Source organism: Garra rufa, chromosome 10, assembly GCF_049309525.1.
Source record: "Garra rufa chromosome 10, GarRuf1.0, whole genome shotgun sequence".
In the NCBI taxonomy this organism is placed as follows: domain Eukaryota; kingdom Metazoa; phylum Chordata; class Actinopteri; order Cypriniformes; family Cyprinidae; genus Garra; species Garra rufa.
The window spans coordinates 11,224,007-11,244,304 of record NC_133370.1 but is presented as its reverse complement, the minus strand read 5'-3'; the positions used below and the strand labels follow the sequence as shown (position 1 = coordinate 11,244,304).

Here is a 20,298-nt window from a genome sequence, read left to right as displayed (position 1 = left end):
TATTTTACTTATATTAATTTATTTGATTTTGCTATTGTGAAATTAATATGTGAAATTAATCATAATTCTCTTGACAAAATATTATTTTAAAATGTAACTTATTATGTAATTTTATTTTATTATTTTATTTTTTAATTAAATTATTATTATAAATTGTTTTATTATTTCAGTTTATTTTACTTATATTAATTTATTTGATTTTGCTATTGTGATAATCTGAAAAAAAATTTACTTGACATAATGAATATTATTTTTAACTATTATTTTATTTTATTTCCATCATTTTCTATTGTGTGAAATTAATGATAATCTGAATAATTTGTTACGTATTTTATTTGATTTTATTTTATTTATTAATTTATTTTATTTAGTTATTATGCAAAAAAAAAGTGAATCTGAAACATTGTTTTTGACATAATGCCATTTTGTATCTCAGTTTTAGATATTAAGTTTTTCATTTTATTTTTTATATTGTTTTATTTAATTTTGCTATTGTGTAAAATTAAGAATCTGGAGCATATTTTATTCATTTTTTTATATTATTTTATTTGATTCTGCCATTGTGTGAAATTAATGGAAATCTGAAACACTTTCTTGCCATTTTATTTTATTTTGTTATTGTGTGAAATTAATGAGAATCTGTAGCATTTTCTCTTGATATAATACTATTTTAAATCTAATTTTCTTTTTTTTGTTTTATAGATTTTTTTTATGAAATGAGAAATGAGAATTTAGAGCATTTTCTCTTGACAGAATGCTATTTTTAGATCTCATTTTAACTATTATTTGATTTGATTTGATCCCACTGTGTGAAATAAATGAGAATATGAAAGCTCTTTCTGACTGCTGAAGCTAGAGTGAGTCAGTCCGCAGCCTCACAAAGTAAATCACGATGAATCCCTTCCCTTCCATATTAATCTCAGTGCTTTTTTTCCCCAGCCAGCCATTTTCACAGCAACACATTTTGTCAGTTGCTTGTTTTCACTGTGTTGTGCTGGATGTTAGAGGCCAAAACATTGGTTGTGTGGGTTTCATCAAGTGTTCAAGTGCCTGTAAACCTTCTTGAGCAGTAACATTAAGCCCCGATAAGAGCCACATTAAATTCCATCTGTTTGCAGTGTGCTTTTATATGTGATAGTGGGAAATGAACTGTGCTGCTGGAGTCGTTCTCTCTCTCTTCCTCTGTCCTTGGACTGGAGAAAAGGCTCAGGATAGAAATGGCTGACAGCCCAGCTCTTTAGAAAAAGAATCCTGTCTCTGACAGTGGGTACTCTCACCCGCTGACAAACACGTGTGCACACACACACATATAGTCACAGGTAGACACTCGCCTTTTTTGACACTGACACACCACACAAGACACACACACTAACACACACATTTCTATGGACTGCGATAACATTATATAAGAAATTTATCATTACATGACATGCTCACCAATGCATCCTCTGCAGTGAATGGGTACCGTCAGAATGAGAGTCCAAACTGCTGATAAAAACATCACAATAGTCCACACCACTTCAGTCCATCAATGAATGTCCTGTGAAGTGAAAAGCTGTGTTTGTATTAAAAAATCCATTGTTTCTAAAAAAAAAAAAAAGTAATCTATCCATAATATTGCTTTTTAACAATTTAATGAGAGCTAAGAATAATAATTTTATTTTTCAAATTTATTTTGTCTGATGAAAAGCTTTTAGTCTCAAAACATCACCTGTGGTGAGAATATAAATATATTTTTTTCTTTTGAAGGTGTGGTGTGCCAACTTTAATCTTAATTATTTTATTTTATTATTCTGCCATTGTGTGAAATAAATGAGAATCTGAATTATTTTCTCTTGACAGAATGCTATTTTTATGTCTAATTCTGAAGTATTTTATTTTATTTTGCCATTGTGTGAAATAATTGAGAATCTAAATGATTTTCAGATTTTCTCTTGACAGCATGCTATTTTTTACATCTAATTTTGAAGTATTTTATTTTATTTTATTTTATTTTATTTTATTTTATTTTGCCATTCTATGAAATAAATGAGAATTTGAATTTTTTTCTCTTGGCAGAATGCTATTTTTTTTATATCTAATTTTGAAGTATTTTATTTTATTTTATTTTATTTTATTTTATTTTATTTTATTTTATTTTATTTTATTTTATTTTATTTTATTTTATTTTATTTTATTTTATTTTATTTTATTTTATTTTATTTTGCCATTCTTTGAAATAAATGAGAATCTGAATTATTTTCTTTTGACATAATGCTATTTTTTATATCAATTTTTTATATCTATTTTTTATATTTTGTAGTGTTTTACACTATTTTATTTTATTTATTTTTTATTTTTTTGCCATTGTGTGAATTAAATGAGAATATGAATTTTCTTTTGACAATGGTATTTGTTCAATTTTGAAGTATTTTTTATTTTCGTTTTGTTATTGTGTGAAATAAATGAGAATCTAAATCATTTTCTTTTGACAATCTATTTTTTTGTTTATTTTATTTAATTTATTTTATTTTATTTTGCCATTGTGTGAAATGAGAATCAGAATTATTTTCTTTTGACAATCTATTTTTTGTTTGTTTTTTATTTTATTTTATTTTGCCATTGTGTGAAATAAATGAGAATCTGAATTATTTTCTTTTGACAGAATGCTTAATTTGTTTATATTTAATTCTGAAGTATTTTTTATTTTATTTTATTTTGCTCTTGTGTGAATTATTTTCTTTTGACAGAATGCTATTTTCTATATCTTATTTTGAAGTATTTTTATTTTATTATTTTACATTTTACCATCGTATTGAAAACATTTTTAGAAATGGATACGTTTATTTATTTTATATTAAATTACTTTTTTTATTTAGCGCTATTTTCTTTGTATTCTACTGATCTGCAGTGAGGTGCAATGGACATTGAGAGAGTTTTAATGACGATTGGTCACGAGTGACGAGTGTCATCACTTCTATAGTAGGATATTTGACCAAGCACAGGGCTGAACATTAGTCGACAGAGTGGAAATTTTCAATTACTATTTAGCCCCCTCCACCCCCTTGTCATAAAAATCGTTTGTACTCTCTTATGTAACTGTGCTGTGATGTTCAGCTGTCAGTCACACAGTCATAGAGCCACACATTCAGAGCTTCAACACTGGAGGATGATTTATGTCTGTATACACATTAAGTATTATCATAAGATGTATTGTTTGTAATATGCAGACTGAAAACACTCAGTCCTGTCTATATGTCTGTACGGCACCATCTGCTGCTGTCTTCTGAAACAACACAATACACAATCGTGTGTGTGTGTGTGTGTGTGTGTGTGTGTGTGTGTGTGTGTGGTGTTGAGCGTGCAGACTCATGCTGCTTCAGAGAGCATGTGTCTGTGCTCAGATCAGGTCAGGGATCCGTGTATAATTACAATCCTCAGATCACTGCAGTAAACCAGTGGAAGCCTATTATACACTTCTGTGCATCTTTCTTTCGCTCTTTCTTTCTTTTTTTCACTCTTCACTTTTTTCGCTCTTTCACTATTTCTTTTTCGCTTTCTTTCACTCTCTTACTCTTTCTTTCGCTTTTTCACTCTTTCTTTCTTTCTTTCTTTCTTTCTTTCTTTCTTTCACTCTTTTCACTCACTTTTTGTTTCTTTTACTCTTTTTTGCTTTCTTTTGCTCTCTCACTCTTTCTTTTGCTCTCATACTCTTTCTTTTGATTTTTCACTCTCTTTCTTTTTCGCTTTCTTTCGCTCTCTCGCACTCTTTCTTTTGCTCTCTTACTCTTTCTTTCGATTTTTCACTCTTTCTTTCTTTTTCGCTTTCTTTCGCTCTCTCTCACTCTTTCTTTTGCTCTCTTACTCTTTCTTTCGATTTTTCACTCTTTCACTCTTTTTCGCTTTCTTTCGCTCTCTCTCACTCTTTCTTTCGCTCTCTCTCACTTTCTTTCACTCTTTCTTTCGCTCTTTCTTTTGTCCTTTCTTTCGCTCTTTTTTCTTTCAATTTCTTTTTTCTTTCACTCTTTCTTTCTTTTTTTTCACTCTTCACTCTTTTCGCTTTTTCACTTTGTTTTTCGCTTTTTCGCTCTTTTACTCTTTTCGCTCGTTCACTCTTTCTCCTTTCACTTTCTTTCGCTTTATTCCTTTTTTACTCTTTTTCTTTCTTTCACCTTTTTTCGCTCTTTCACTTTTTTCTCTTTCTTTCGCTCTTTTACTCTTTTCGCTCGTTCACTCTTTCTCCTTTAACTTTCTTTCGCTTTATTCCTTTTTTACTCTTTCACTCTTTCATTTGCTCTTTCACTCTCTCTTTTTTCTTTCTTTCACTTTTTTCGTCCTATCACTTTTGCTCCTTTTTTTCTTTTTTCGCTCCTTCTTTCTTTCTTTCTTTCTTTCTTTCTTTCTTTCTTTCGCTCCTTCTTTCTTTCTTTCTCTCTTTCTTTCTTTCTTTCGCTCTCTTTCTTTCGCTCTTTTTTTGCTTTCTTTTGCCCTTTCTTTCACCCTTTCATTCAATTTTTCATTCTTTCTTTAGCTCTTTCTCTCTTTCTTTTTTGTTTTGCTCTCTTTCTTTCTTTCTTTCTTTTATGTTTCTTTCTCACCAAGATGTTTAGAGCAACAAGCAAAAACAAAAAGAGACATAGCAGATGAATGAATGGTAAAAAGGAATGGATGGATGGATGGTTAGTAATTTATTCTAGTTTATTTATATCTTATTTTATTTTATTTTTATTTATTTTTATTTTAATAATCTATATGTTTTTTCTTCTTCTAAAATAAATATTTCTCCTTTGTCAACTTTTTATTCATCAATGAATCCCGAAGAAATAAAAAAATACACTGTAAGAACTGTTTTAGAGTGCAGTTTCTACAAACTGTTAAGCACCACAACTTTTTTTCAACATTGATAACCAGAAATGTTTCTTGAGATGCAAATGAACATATTTACAAAATAATTTCTGAAGAATCATATGACATTGAAAACTGAAGTAATGATGCTGAAAATAAATGGATGGATGTAAAATTTGGGTAAAGTGTTTCCCACAGACTTGCACTCTGTGGCCTGGCCAGCAGAAGGTGCTTTAGGAGCGGCAGAAATAGCGATTTCCCCAGTAACGGCTGTAAACAAAGAAGCCCTGTTCTCATAAACGCTACTGTATCAGGCATTATCCATCTTGTTTTTCCCGTAAAAGAGGGCGCGTCCATTTGTAAATTTTATGGGCTTGGCTTCTGGTCTCATCCGCGTCCAGCTATTTTTCGCCGTACAAAACTCGTTTTGCTGCTTGATATTGCAAATTGCGAATTTATTCCAGGAAGTCAAACCCTTTTTGGTTTGTGGCGGTCAGTGTTAATAATGTGGCAAGCTACCACAAATAAATCAATGTATGGGAAACAATGGGATGGTTAAATGCATTTCCATTGACAGTCATGTTAACATTGTTTATTGTGTCTCTCTCTCTCTCAGGTGAGCACCTGCGGGTTTGTTCTCAGGGTTACACCTGCTGTACGTCTGGAATGGAGGAGAACCTCCTGAACTTGAGCCGACGAGAGTTTGAGACTCAGGTGAAGGAGTCTGGACGCACCTTACAGGCCTCTCTTAATGGCCAGTTCAAGAGCTTTGATGGTGAGTAACACCTGAGTAACATCACGTTATGTCTCTTTCGATCATACACCTCACTATATAGAAGAATCGGTCTGCTGGACTAAAGCTTGTTGAGAGACTGATGGTTTGTTTGCCTATACAGACCTGTGCTTGATATCTCAGAGCAACACTGATAAAACCTCCTAACGACATTAGACAGATGGTGTGTGTGTGTGTGTGTGTGTGTGTGTGTGTGTGTGTGTGTGTGTATTACCAGTGTGGATTTCTCACTCGCGCTCAAGCCTGTGAGTGTGAATGTTATTCACCTCCTTTACCTGAGTGATTGTGTTTGGAAAAGCAGAGATCGAGCCCTACAGGCAAATGTTTTGACAGCATTATGCTTTCACTTGTCTTACAATAATGTATATAATCTCTCTCTATATTTATATATATTATGTATATAATTCTCTTCCTTTGTGTTTCTCTGCCTTCATAAACGTATCTTTCTCAGTCTGTGTAGGCGTTTTAATCAGTGTTTTTGCTTTTTGTGTGGATTGGTATGTGTGGGTGTGATTTGTTTTGATTAGTTCTGTCTGTTAGGAGCAAACAACTTCTCAATGACAAAATCAAGCTGTACACAATTAAAATGCATTAAATGTGTGTTTTGCTGTTTTGGATGGATGAATCTTAAAAAATAAAATTATTAAAAAAATGTTTGCATGAAGAAACAGCAGCTTATTTTTAAGACCATTATGATTTTTTTTTTTTGCATTGTGGCATTATTTTATTTAAGTTCATTTTCCTCATAAACTGTTATTACTATAAAGCAAAAAAAAAAATGTAAAAGATACATTATACTGACTAGACATTGGCATTTCAATAAATATTAAATAAATTACATTAAAACAATGTCACAATGCAAAAATGGAAAATTGTATTTAATAATAAATAATAAAAATATTTTTATATAATATAATTTATATAATATAATATAATTTTTATATAAAGTATAATATTATACTTTATATTATTTTAACAGTAATAATAATAACAATAATAATAATAATGTTTTTTTTTTTATAAACCAAAGTAGTCCAAAATATAAATTGAAAAATATGAAATAAGAACCATTTTTACAAAGAATATTATAGTTATTATTATTGGCTTTAGTATTGTTTTTGATAATAGTAATAATGATTTATTTTTCAATAATGTATTATTTATTATTAAATAACAGAGGTAGCAATACAGCAACAATAATAATAATGTTTATCGTTAATTTTGTAAAATCTAAATTAAAATAAACAAACTGAAATGTTTTTTAAAAAGACTTTAAAAAGACTTATCATTGTTGTTGATGATGATGATAATAATAATAATAATAATAATAATAATTTTTAAAATAAATAATATACATAAAATGTTATTATTTATTTATTTATTGATTTTTTAATTATTGTTTATTGTTAATTAACAGAAACGGCAAAACAACAACAACGTTTGTCATTGCAAAATAAAAATAAAGGTGAACTAGAAACCATTTTTAAAAATAAATATTGTTATAATTAGTGGCTTTATTATAATAATTTATTGTTTATATTAAATAACAGAAATAGCAAAACAACAACAACAATAATAATAATAATCTTATAAAAATAAAATAAAAATCTTATCTTAATGCAAAGAATGGTGCCATATTAATAGTCAGTAAGGTACAGTAGTTGTTAAAATGAGTGAAATATTATCTGGAAGGTTGAGATTGAGAGGCTGAATCAAAATCAAAGGTTAAAATTATGCTTTCCAAGGGGGATTTGAGTGGACCTGGCTCCCCTAATCCTGAGCTTGGCCAAATATAGCAGTTGACTAATTTTATTGTTGGAAAAACAGAACATTTTTATTACAATCACAAGTAGACTGGAGAATAGGCAGAATATGTAGAACTTTTGGAATCATTGTTGAATTTGAAGGTTACAAACGTGTATAGAATTTATCTTTCTCTCTGTTACTAGGTTTTTGTACAGATGGTGACTTTGGTACTTAGAGTTGAAAAAATTCAGTGTCTCTGTCATCCTGGAGTTCACAAGTGCCAATTTAGGGTTTTAAAACATGTCTGTGCCAGCTCACCTCCAGGAATCCTGAGTGTGTGTGTGTACAAACACACTGTCTCACACACATAATGTGGTGTGTTTGTGGTGAGAATGCTTGAACTGTGATTATTTTCCAAGTGCTGTGGCACACGGAGGAGATCTGGTCAGTTTGTGTTTCCCAGCATGAATTATGCTTGGCACAGTAAGCAGCTATGGTGGATTAAACCCAGGGAGTGTGTGTGTGTGTGTACATCTATTTGTGTAAGATTTGAAAGACTAAAGGCATTAACAGACAATATGTGCAATATGTGACAAGATTTTATGCAAACATAATAAAACAGCCTATCTGAATCATATGTGCTGTCATAGACTTGGACATTTGTTTCCAGTTCTTGCCCTGGAAAAGAGATCAATTTACAGCAAATTGAGGCTAAGACTCTCAAATCATAAATCTTAGATGCTGTTGTCATTTCTACATTGATTTCAGGTTCTCTTTCATTCTTTCTCTCATATTTTTCTAGTTTCAGTTTAATAGGCTTCATATAAAAAGAATTTAGAAGAGGAAATTGGCAGTGAAGAGTGGTGTAGAGTTTGTAATTTCTTGAGTGTAATCTATCTGTCTGTCTGTCTGTCTATACATTATTCTGTCTCTCTATTGTTCGATCTATCCTTTTATCTGTCTGTCTGTCCATCCATCCATCCATCCATTCATCGTTCTGTCTCTCTGTTGTTCTGTCTATCCTTTATCTGTCTACCTGTCTGTCCGTCCATCCATCCATCCTTCCATCATTTTGTCTCTGTTTTTCTGTCCATCCATCGTTCTGTCTCTCTGTTGTTCTGTCTATCCTTCTCTCAGTCTAAATGTATGTCTTTCCATCCATCTATCCATCCATAATTCTGTCTCTCTGTTGTTCTGTATCCTTTTATCTGTCTATCTGTCCATCCATCGATCCATTGTTCTGTCTCTCTGTTGTTCTGTCTATCCTCCTATCTGTCTGTCCATCCATCCATGATTTTGTCTCTGTTGTTCCATCCATCCATCCCTCTGTTGTTCTATCTATCCTTCATCTGTCTACCTGTCCGTCCATCCATCCATCATTTTGTCTCTGTTGTTCTGTCTATCCTTCTGTCTGTCCATCCATCCATAATTCTGTCTCTCTGTTGTTCTGTATCCTTTTATCTGTCTATCTGTCCATCCATCGATCCATTGTTCTGTCTCTCTGTTGTTCTGTCTATCCTCCTATCTGTCTGTCCATCCATCCATGATTTTGTCTCTGTTGTTCCATCCATCCATCCCTCTGTTGTTCTATCTATCCTTCATCTGTCTACCTGTCCGTCCATCCATCCATAATTCTGTCTCTCTGTTGTTCTGTATCCTTTTATCTGTCTATCTGTCCATCCATCGATCCATCGTTCTGTCTCTCTGTTGTTCTGTCTATCCTCCTATCTGTCTGTCCATCCATCCATGATTTTGTCTCTGTTGTTCCATCCATCCATCCCTCTGTTGTTCTATCTATCCTTCATCTGTCTACCTGTCCGTCCATCCATCCATCATTTTGTCTCTGTTGTTCTGTCTATCCTTCTATCTGTTTAACTCTCCGTCCGTCCATCCATCCATCATTCTGTCTCTCTGTTGTTCTGTCTATCCTTCTATCTGTTTAACTGTACGTCCATCCATCCATGATTTTGTCTCTGTTGTTCCGTCCATCCATCCATCATTTTGTCTTTGTTGTTCTGTCTATCCTTCATCTGTCTACCTGTCCGTCCGTCCATCCATCATTTTGTCTTTGTTGTTCTGTCTATCCTTCATCTGTCTACCTGTCCGTCCGTCCATCCATCATTTTGTCTTTGTTGTTCTGTCTATCCTTCATCTGTCTACCTGTCCGTCCGTCCATCCATCATTTTGTCTTTGTTGTTCTGTCTATCCTTCATCTGTCTACCTGTCCGTCCATCCATCCATCATTTTGTCTTTGTTGTTCTGTCTATCCTTCATCTGTCTACCTGTCTGTCCGTCCATCCATCCATCCATCATTTTGTCTCTGTTGTTCTGTCTATCCTTCATCTGTCTACCTGTCCGTCCGTCCGTCCATCCATCCATCATTTTGTTTCTGTTGTTCTGTCTATCCTTCATCTGTCTACCTGTCTGTCCATCCATCCATCCATCCTGCCATCCATCAGTCCATCGTTCTGTTTCTGTGTTGTTCTGTCTGTCCTTCATCTGTCTACCTGTCCGTCCGTCCATCCATCCATCATTTTGTCTCTCTGTTGTTCTGTCTATCCTTCTATCTATCTGTCAGTCCATCCATCCATCGTTCTGTCTCTCTGTTGTTCTGTCTATCCTTCTATCTATCTGTCAGTCCATCCATCCATCCATCGTTCTGTCTCTCCATCTATCCATCCATCCACCATTCTGTCTCTGTTGTTCTATTTTTCTATCTGTGTGTCTGTCCATCCATCCATCCATCGTTTTGTCTCTTTGTTGTGCTGTCTATCGTTCTATCTGTCTGTCTATCTATTCATCGTTCTGTCTCTCTGTTGTTCAGTCTGTCCTTCTGGTTTACCCATTGATCCATCCATCTATCGTTCTGTTGTTCTATCTATCCTTTTATCTGTTTATCCATTCATCGTTCTGTCTGTTTTTTCTATCTATTTTTCTATCCATCTATCCATTTATTCATAATTCTTTCTGTTGTTCTGTCCATCCGTCCGTCCGTCCATCCATCCATCCTTCAGTCCATCCATCCATCCATCCATCTTTCTGTCCATCCATCCGTCTTTCTGTCCATCCATCCATCCATCCATCCATCTGTCAATCATTCTGTTTGCCATCCACCTATGATCAATTATGTAATCTTGTTGTACACTCCTCCTCCTCTTTTACAGTCTGTGCAGTTGTTTCTGTCGTCAGGTGTGTCTTTGATTGGATTTATGTTCTATGTGTTGAAAGGCTTGTCTAGGAAAGTTTGTTTTGTCGTTTTAGAATCACAGCTAAAAGTATACCAGAGCATAATGAGCTGTTATGTGTCTGTTTTAGGAGGTTAAGTATGGCTGTCGATGTGTTTTTAGTCTGTGTGTTTGTGTTGGGAACTGGATTCTCTGTAAGGGTGAGGAGATTCTCAGTGTTTAGGAATTCATAAGGAGCGGCCTTTCACTGTAGGGGATCATTTCTCAACGAATCACACACGCACACATTGAAAACATCTGGCCACGTTTAGATATAAAGCTAAACAGCACTGGTAGAAAAAGACTTCCAAAAGATGTTAAAACTCAAGTCACAGACCAGAAGATTTACGTGTCTGTTTCTAAAGACAACAGATTTAATCACAGCACAGAAGATAGTAAATCTAATTTATCAGATCACATTTTTTAATTTATGACGTTCTCAAGTGCCTTTGTCTGAATCACTGCAGATTAATTAGTGATATTTTCTTAGCTGAATACATTTATTACAGTCCTGATTTTGAGGTTGAATAGCAGCCGAGCAATTTGAAGTGCTGATATATTGAAAGAATATTTTCAATTACAGAGAGTCATTCAGGAAAACAATTTCCCGTTGGAGGTCACCTCCGATGATGTCATCTGCGACAAGGACAGCTGCTCTGTCGCGTGTCCTTATTGGCCATTTCATGTTGACATGCTAATCACGTTGAGAAAGACCTACGCTGACACAGACCTATGATCCCAGAGACATTTCTCTCCATCTCTCTCTCCCTCACACACACTAGCAGTTTTATGAGGAACAGTGACCGCCATTTTTATGTTATGGTTCTGTTTTCTCTCTTGTTTCCACTCCTTCATTTTCCAGAGTGCTGTGTGTGCTTTCTGTGTGCAAACATGAATAGTCCTTCCGTTAATTGATGACATAAAATACTACAATACGTTTTTAACAATATGAAAACAATTAAAAATAACTGTTTTCTATTTTAGTATTGTATTGTAAATTTTCAGCATCATTACTCCAGTTTTCAGTGTCATTTGATCCTTCAGAAATCATTCTAATATACTGATTTCCTTTATTTAAATGTATTTTCTTAATTTAAATAGTAAGATAATGTCACATTTGTTTAAAGGAACAATATGTAGGATTGTGGCCAAAACTGGTACTGCAATCACTTTCAAAATACTGTAGAACGGTGTATCCCCTCCTGACTCGAGGTTGCCAGCTAAGCTGCAGGATTCCGCAGGACTGTAGGCTGCTACAAGGAGCTTCCAATGGCAAGTGATGAGTCCTACACAATAAGTTTTTTTTCTTCTGTTACTTATGTTTATGCGTCATGAGAGATGTTTTGCGAAGTAATTTGGCGATTAGCCAAATATTTCATAAAGATGCACTGTAATACCACATTTCAGTCGGAACATAGATTGTTTTCATACCCTGCTAGTGGTGTGATATAAAGCTTTTTATGAACGCATTTAGGACGTGCGACCGTGGAAAATCCACTATGTACGGCAGCACGGGGCTTTAAGCCTATACCAACAAACATGGTAGAATATAGCATCCAAAAGTCGAGGGTCAATTCCTTCTTTCATTCATTTTTACCGAGGTAACGTTAGGTTACTCAATACATCTCAATTACGTTTCACATTGCCATAATCGACGTGCTAATGTTGTTTTCCTCTGCGTTTCAGCATAATGACAGAGAAACGGGCTCTGATAATGCATTGATAATGTTAGCAATGGCGACTCGCTGTTTCTATTTTCCAATCCAAACAATTCCTTACCTTTTCAATTCGATGACCCCACCTCCTCCATATGCGCTACGTTACGTTGCACGAACATATATACCTTTGTTCGACTGTCGTGAATATTTGAAATGTCTATTTACATTAAGTACAAGTAAGTTAGCCAAACAGATGAATCTTACCTGTCCAGGAGAAAATTAGCAACGTTGGCATCTGTCTTCAAATTCGTCTCTGTTTTCAGCCATCTCCATCTGTCAAAGGCATCTCCTATACAAATCCTTGTTTTATTTCGGACTTTGTCACGACGTTCTTCGGATTCATAACGAGGTCTTTTAGGTTTCGTAACTTTATACATGTTTTATCCGACTCGTTCTTAGCAGCAGCTGTAACTAACTAGAGCAGAGCTGGCAACCCGTCTCACAAAACTCTACTGACTTCGTGATTGGTAGATAGCTGGAGGGTGGAGCCTCAGACCAAAACACAAAATGACAACAATAACATCAGTTGAGGGCTGCAACTTGCACTTTTAAATGACAATATCCTGGCCGGACCACTGTTGTCAGTGATAAAAGTATTTGAAATGAACATGATTTCTTAATGTCTAGTGACATGTCAGGGCCATTTTATGATTAACTGACATAAATTTCTTACATATTGTTCCTTTAAATAAATGCAATCTTACTGATACATTTATATATGGAAAAAATGCTGCTGACCAAAATTTGAGCATCATAGTGAACTTTTAAGCGTATAGTACCATAGATACACCTGTGTGTGCACCTGTGGAGACTCGAGTCATGCAGTTGACATGCATGGTATCAGGAGGGGATTCAGGCCACAGCTGGTGTACTGTCTGATTTAAGAGCCTTCAGACAGAGCTGCCGAGTTTACAAGCTCCTCAGAAGTAGAGCACGGTTGTTTTAAAGAGCTCCTCTGTGACCATAAAGCTCATGTCCTTTCCAAATGCATGATCTCTCATGCTAGGTGTAGACAGGCCTGCAGGTGGAAGCTGCATTTCTGATCAGCCGCACATGGGTTTAAGCCCTTATCAGACCTCTTTAGCTTAGGTAACCCACCCTGCTGCCTTTCACAGGACAAGTGCTAAAAGTGTGTTTGTATTGTTGTTTGAAAGCCAAATTTCTGAAAATGTCATTCTGTTCTATTCAAATGTTCAGTTTAGATTATTGTAGGTTAGTGATTTGGATCTATTGTATTTTATGTTCCTTCGATCTTAATTTGGTTTGCTTAAAGGGTTATTTCACCCAAAAATGAAAATTAGCCCATCATTTACTCACCCTCAAGGCATCCTAGGTGTATATGACTTCCTTCTTTCAGACAAATGTAATCGGAGTTATATTAATAATTAAGGATGTAACGGTATTGTAAAAACTGTCGTACCGCAATAGCAAATTTTTTCGATACTACCGTGGTCGCATGACTTGATAAAACGATAGGTCTTCTGAGAAAAGTTTGCTCAGGCGAATGCAGCGAACGGGAGGTAGCCGGAACTACAATTCCCATCATCCTTTGCGGTCTGTTGTCGCTACGAATCCAGTAATGTGGGTGCTGTTAGTAGCGGCAAAGGAAAAGGCTGTTTCCGAAATCGACCCCTATACCCTATTCACTATTCCCTACATTAGTCCACTCATACAGTTCACTTGAAGGAGTGAATGAAAACGAATGAAGGACTGCCGTTTTCTTGCGGTTTAATAATCATTTGAAATGGGCAGTTCCAGTAGTAAGATTAAATGATTTATACTGAACTCTGTCGTGGAAATTATGTATAAACCCTAGTTAAACAATTTAATTCTATATTTACAAGGAACTTGTACCTGTTGTACGCTGTATTACGGCTTGGACGAGCGCGTTGTAAAATAAACAGATGGATGATTAAGTTGCGGGCGCCATCTTCTGGTGAACGCGGATCGGGAATTCAATCGGCGCACGACTCTCACAGTGCATTATGAGTTATCTCTAGCCGTTGAGTGTACATCGGTTGTACACTCGTTTTTGCGGTGCATTGTGGGATTGAATGAGTGCACTCGAGATCATCCACTATGGTTTAGAACACCACTTAAAATGGCTGTCCCCTCAAATAGTGCCCTATTTGAGGGTATAGGGGGCGATTTCGGATACAGCCAAAGAGATGGAAATGGTCGAACCTAAAGCGGGTTTTAAATTGGATGTGTGGAAGCATTTCGTTTTTTCTGTCTGAAACCTGTCTCTGTCTGAATAAGTGAGTGTGTGAGTGAATGAGGTGAGTGTTCTCAAATACTCATTCAGCACATGGGCCAGCTGCAATAAGTAGGCTGCTATTTTTATTTTTTCTGAGTTTTCAAGAATAATAAATAATTCCAGAAAAATTGAAGTTCCTGTTTCAAAGTTTACAGATAGATGGATAATTTGCATGCCATTGATATGTTCAGTGTTCATGTAAACCGTTTAATAAACACTTCTTCTTCTGGCACTTCTCTCTTCATTTTTTTTTTTTTTTTTTACCTGTAAATGATTCAATAAATACCGTACCGTGCCATTCATACCGAGGTATTACAGTACTGTGAAGTTTTGATACCGTTACATCCCTATTAATAATAGTTCTGACTCCTTTAAGCTTTTTAAATAAGTGTGTGGGTGTTTCTCTTCATCAGTCCAAAACAAGTCCAATAAAGCACATCCATCTATAATAAAAAAAGTGCCTCACACAGCTCCAGGTGGTGAATAACGACCTCCTTCACCGAATCGATGCATTTTTGTAAGAAAAATAACATTTCTAACATGTTTCGAAAACACCGCCCTTTTATCACCCGGCTCCAAGTTCAGCAATCACGTGGTCCATCACTACACCAATGGGCCACCTGCACACACAAAAGCACATGCACATACACAAAGCAAATTGCGCAGATGCGAGGAACGTAACAGCCAACTATATTGAATCCGACAGTAAAGTCACACACCACAAGTGTAAGTAACTGTTATTATTACGTGGTCACTATTGCTTTATCTGTTTTTACAGATTGTTTGATATGTACTGAGTATTTATGCGTCCATCTATGAAGGATGTAGGCTGTCAAACTTACACAACTATTAGCCAATCATAGCAGTGGGCGTTTACTTCCGAGTCTACAATCCACCACACCTATTCGAACTGAGAGAGGTTAATAACAGGACGGAAAATAGCCTATTACTTACTAAATTATGCTTTTTTTTAAATGTAAACATCTTGATGACATTATAAGTGGACCTCAGGGAACAGTACAAAATTATAAAAAAGGCAGTTCATGACCCATTTAATGAAAAATGAAAAGGTCTGTGTGAGTTAAATTTGTTGATAAGCGACAGACAATATCATTATCTCAGTATAAACACAACAGAAGTCAATGGAAAGTCCCCATGGAGATAAAAACAAACGTGTGTGTGGGGGGGTTTGGTACACATGTGAAGGTCAAATTTCATGAGAATGTCTTCACGAATTCAAACTGACATTTAAAGTTATCCTCTCTGTTTGAAAAGCTCATAAACTGACTAATGTCTGCAAGGAACCAAACCAAACAATTTCGCTTCCCTTTGACTTCCACTGTATTTTTGTCAGTGCAATGGAAGTCACTGGGAACTGAAAGTGTTTAGTTACTAACATTCTTTGTGCATGTATCTTTCAAATATCTTTGTGTGTCTGTGTGTGTGTTCCACAGAACAAAGAAAGTCATACAGGTTCGGAACAGCACGAGGCTGAGTAAATATTAAGAGAATTTTCATTTTTGTGTAAATAGTCCCTTTAAGGCTTGTTCACACCAAAGATCATACTTAACTGTAACTAATTAAGTCAGTAATTAAAAACACACTTAAAAAATAATATTGTGAAATATTATTGCAATTTCAAAAAACAATGTTAATAATAATAATGTTTTATATATTGAAAATAATATATTTTTTTGTAAAACTCATGATACCTTTTTCAGGGTTTATTGTATTTTATTTTTATTTTTATTGTTATTATTGTTAAGATCATGATACTTTTTCAGGATTTATTATTTTATTTTATTTTTGTGGAAATCATGATAATTTATTAAGGATGTATTGTATTTTCATTATATTTTTTTCTGGATTTTTTATTTTGTTTATTTTATTTTTGTGGAAATGCATGGTTCTATTTTATTTTTAAAATCATGATACTTTTTTCAGAATTTATTATTTTATTTAATTTTTGTGGAAATCATACTACTTTCAGGGTTTATTTTTTTGGAAATCTTGATACTTTTTTCAGGATTTTTATTTTATTTTATTTTTGTGGAAATATAATTTATTCAGAATGTATTGTATTTTCATGATATTTTTTATTTTAATTAATTTTATTTTATTTTTGTGAAAATCATGATACTTTTTCAGGATTTATTATTTTATTTAATTTTTATGAAAATCATGATACTTTTTCAGAATTTATTATTTTATTTTATTTTGTGGAAATTATGATACTTTTTCAGGATTTATTATTTTATTTTATGTTATTTTGTGGAAATCATGATACTTTTCAGGATTTGTTATTTTATCAATACAATACAATAGATGCCAATGGGGACTAAAACTGTTTAGATACTAACTTTCTTTGTATTCATATATATTTTCAAAAATCTTTGTGTGTGTGTGTGTGTGTGTTCCACAGAACAACGAAAAAGTCATTCAGGTTTGGACCAACATGAGGCTGAGTAAATAAGAGAATTTTCATTTTTGTGTAAATAGTCCCTTTAAGGCTCTTTTACACCAATGATCATACTTAATTATAACTATAAAGCTTTAATAACCCTATATGCAAGGGTAATAAGGGACTTTTTTTTTTTTAATTAAGATTTATACATCATAAATAAGCTTTCCGTTGATGTATGGTTTGTTAGGATATGACAATATTTGGCCGAGATACAACTATTTGAAAATCTGGAATCTGAGGGTGCAAAAAAAATCTAATTAAGAAAATCACCTTTAATGTTTTTCAAATTAATTCTTAGCAATGCATATTACTAATCAAAACTTATGACAACGATAACGTCACACTTTCAGAACCATTTTTCTAAATGCTAAGCAATGAAATCATTGACAGTAAAGCAGAATCCACCCAACTTTTAAGGGCTTGAACATTTAAAGCAGCAGGCGACAAAACTGCAGCACCCACTTATAACAAGCAGAATGTTATTGTGCATTTGGTTTGGAAGCTAATACAGTTATTGTTCTTGGTGTGAAATGGCCTTTAGTTATGCCAAAATATCATAATATTTGTCTGGAAAATATGACGTTGTTGAAAGGTCCTAATTCGGCTTCAAAGGTCTGTGTGTGTGTGTGTGTGTGCGTGCATTCATTTAAAATATTGAACAAAATGAGGGAGGGCTGGCGTTCCCTTAATTCAGTCATTCGGCACTTTGTCAGAATGCACAAATACAATTACATGTAATCACATTCAAATCCCTCTCTTCTTTCATCCCTTCCTCTCATTCCATCACTCTGTGGTCCCCAGCTGCTTGTCTCTCCATCACGGGCTCGGCCGCAAATTAACAGCCCGGCGTGTTCTGTTACGATGCCGCTGATATCATTACGCCCGCGCGCCTGTCAGAGAGATAGATGGAGGAGAGGGAGAGCGAGAGAGAGAGAGCGCAGAGACGGGTGTAGAGAGGGGGTGGAGGGTCAGAGAAGTGTGACAGGAATATAAAGAACTGGGTATCTACCTTTCATGGCCTTTTTTTTCATATCAGTTTCTCTATATTTAAAGTGAGGATGTTTCCTCACCTCATACAGTGCCTCCCAAAAATAATCAGACACTTAAAGATATAGTTTACCTCAAAATGCAAATTGTGTCGTCATTTTTGCACACTCATGTTGTTCCAAACCTCTATGACTTTATTTCTTTTTTGGAGCAACACTAATGGAAATCATAATACTTTCTTCAGGATTTATTTCATTTTTGTGGAAATCATTATTATTATTATTATTATTTTTTTTTTTTTTTTTTTAGGATTTATTATTTTATTTTGTTTTATTATATTTAGTTTAGTTTCGTTTTGTGGAAATCATGATATTTTTTTTTCTGGATTTTTTATTTTATTTAATTTAATTTTTGTGGAAATGCATGGTTCTTTTTCAGGGTTCATTTTATTATTTTATTTTATTTTTGTGGAAATGATGATACTTTCCAGGATTTATTTCATTTTTGTGGAAATCATTATACTTTTTTTTTTTTTTTTAGGATTTATTATTTTATTTTGTTTTATTATATTATTTTAGTTTAGTTTTGTGGAAATCATGATTTTTTTTCTGGATTATTTTATTTTATTTTATTTTATTTTATTTTATTTTTGTGGAAATGCATGGTTCTTTTTCAGGGTTTATTTTATTATTTTATTTTATTTTATTTTTTGTGGAAATTATGATACTTTCCAGGATTTATTTTATTTTATTTTATTTTGGGGGAAATAATCATACTTCTTTAAGGATTTATTTTATTTTAGTTTTGTGGAAATCATGATACTTTTTCAGGATTTATCATTTTATTTTATTTTGTGGAAATCATGATAGTTTTTTCAGGGTTTATTTTGTTTTATTTTATTTTTGTGGAAAATCATGATACTTTTTCAGGATTTATCATTTTATTTTATTTTATTTTATTTTATTTTGTGGAAATCATGATACTTTTTCAGGATTTATTTTGTTATTATTTTAATTTAGTTTAGTTTAGTTTTGTGGAAATCATGATACTTTTCTGGATTTTTTTATTTTATTTTATTTTTGTGGAAATGCGTTTATTTTATTTTATTATTTTATTTTATTTTTGTGGAAATCATGACACTTTCCAAGATTTTATTTTATTTTATTTTATTTTATTTTTGTTGAAATCATGATACATTTTCAGGATTTATTATTTTGTTGTATTATTTCATTTTATTTTATTTTAGTGGAAATCATGATACTTCTTTTCTGGATTTTTTTATTTTATTTTTGTGGAAATCATGACACTTTTTTAGGATTTATTTTTATATTGTTTTTGTGGAAATCAAGATACTTTTTCAGGATTTATTTTTATTTTATTTTTGTGCAAATCATCATACTTTTTTCAGGATGTTTTGATGATTTTATAGTTAAAAAGAACAGCAATTATTTTAAATTGATTTTTTTTTAGAACGTTATGAATGTCTTTACTGTGACTCAATTTATTTATTTATTTTTTTTTGGTCATGCCTTCCTATAAACCTTAAAAATCTGGTACCCATTAACATAAAAAGCCATTAAAATACTCAATATTTATATGAGTCATATACTTTTACTTACGTTTTCATTTAAATTTAACTGAATACATATTAATGTGGGAGGATTAATGAAACATTGAGCTGTATTACCAATGAAATTGAATGTTATATTGTTGTACGTTTAGTTTAAGATCAAAACTATTGTTATGCCTTTGTAATGCAGGAAGAACAAACATAATGGCTGTAATATTCATGTCCTGCAGGCTGTCATGTTGCGAATCAGGAGTTTGCAGACCCTGAAAACATACATTTGGAGTGAAAACAGATTCATCTTGATCAGTGGTATCACTTTATAGAGGCTTTTATTGAAATGAAAATATGAAAAGTGTCCATTGAATCATGACGAGAGAAAATGGATGTGGGGTCCTTATAGTGCAAGGGTACATGAATGTGACAATCGTTTCATCAAAAAAATGCAGCTGGTAAAACCAAAAGCCCAGTGATCTGTTTAATTTAGATGTTTTGAAATGCTTCATCGAGTCTGATTTGTTTGGCCATTTCAAAAGCAAGATTGATGTGAACTAAATCAAATGTAGGGCACAAAAAAGTCTTATTTACAGCACACTGCTCTGTATTTCATCATGAATGTATTAGTACAGACATAATCCCATTGGTGCAATGTCCCTGGCTTTGGAGAAGTGGTGTAGGTTTTAGAAAGATTAATTTTGACCTGGTTTGGGTTCACCGT

At 33.4% G+C, this 20,298-nt stretch overlaps 1 protein-coding gene across 1 annotated transcript in view; it reads left to right on the top strand.

Moving 5' to 3' along the window:
- gpc1b (glypican 1b) overlaps positions 1-20,298 on the top strand; it is a 137,118-nt gene that overhangs the window by 82,606 nt on the left and 34,214 nt on the right. Inside the window, exon 2 of the mRNA XM_073848511.1 lies at positions 5,441-5,599. Within this exon, the coding sequence (XP_073704612.1) occupies positions 5,441-5,599 (159 nt within the window). The remainder of the gene's footprint in view (positions 1-5,440; positions 5,600-20,298) is intronic.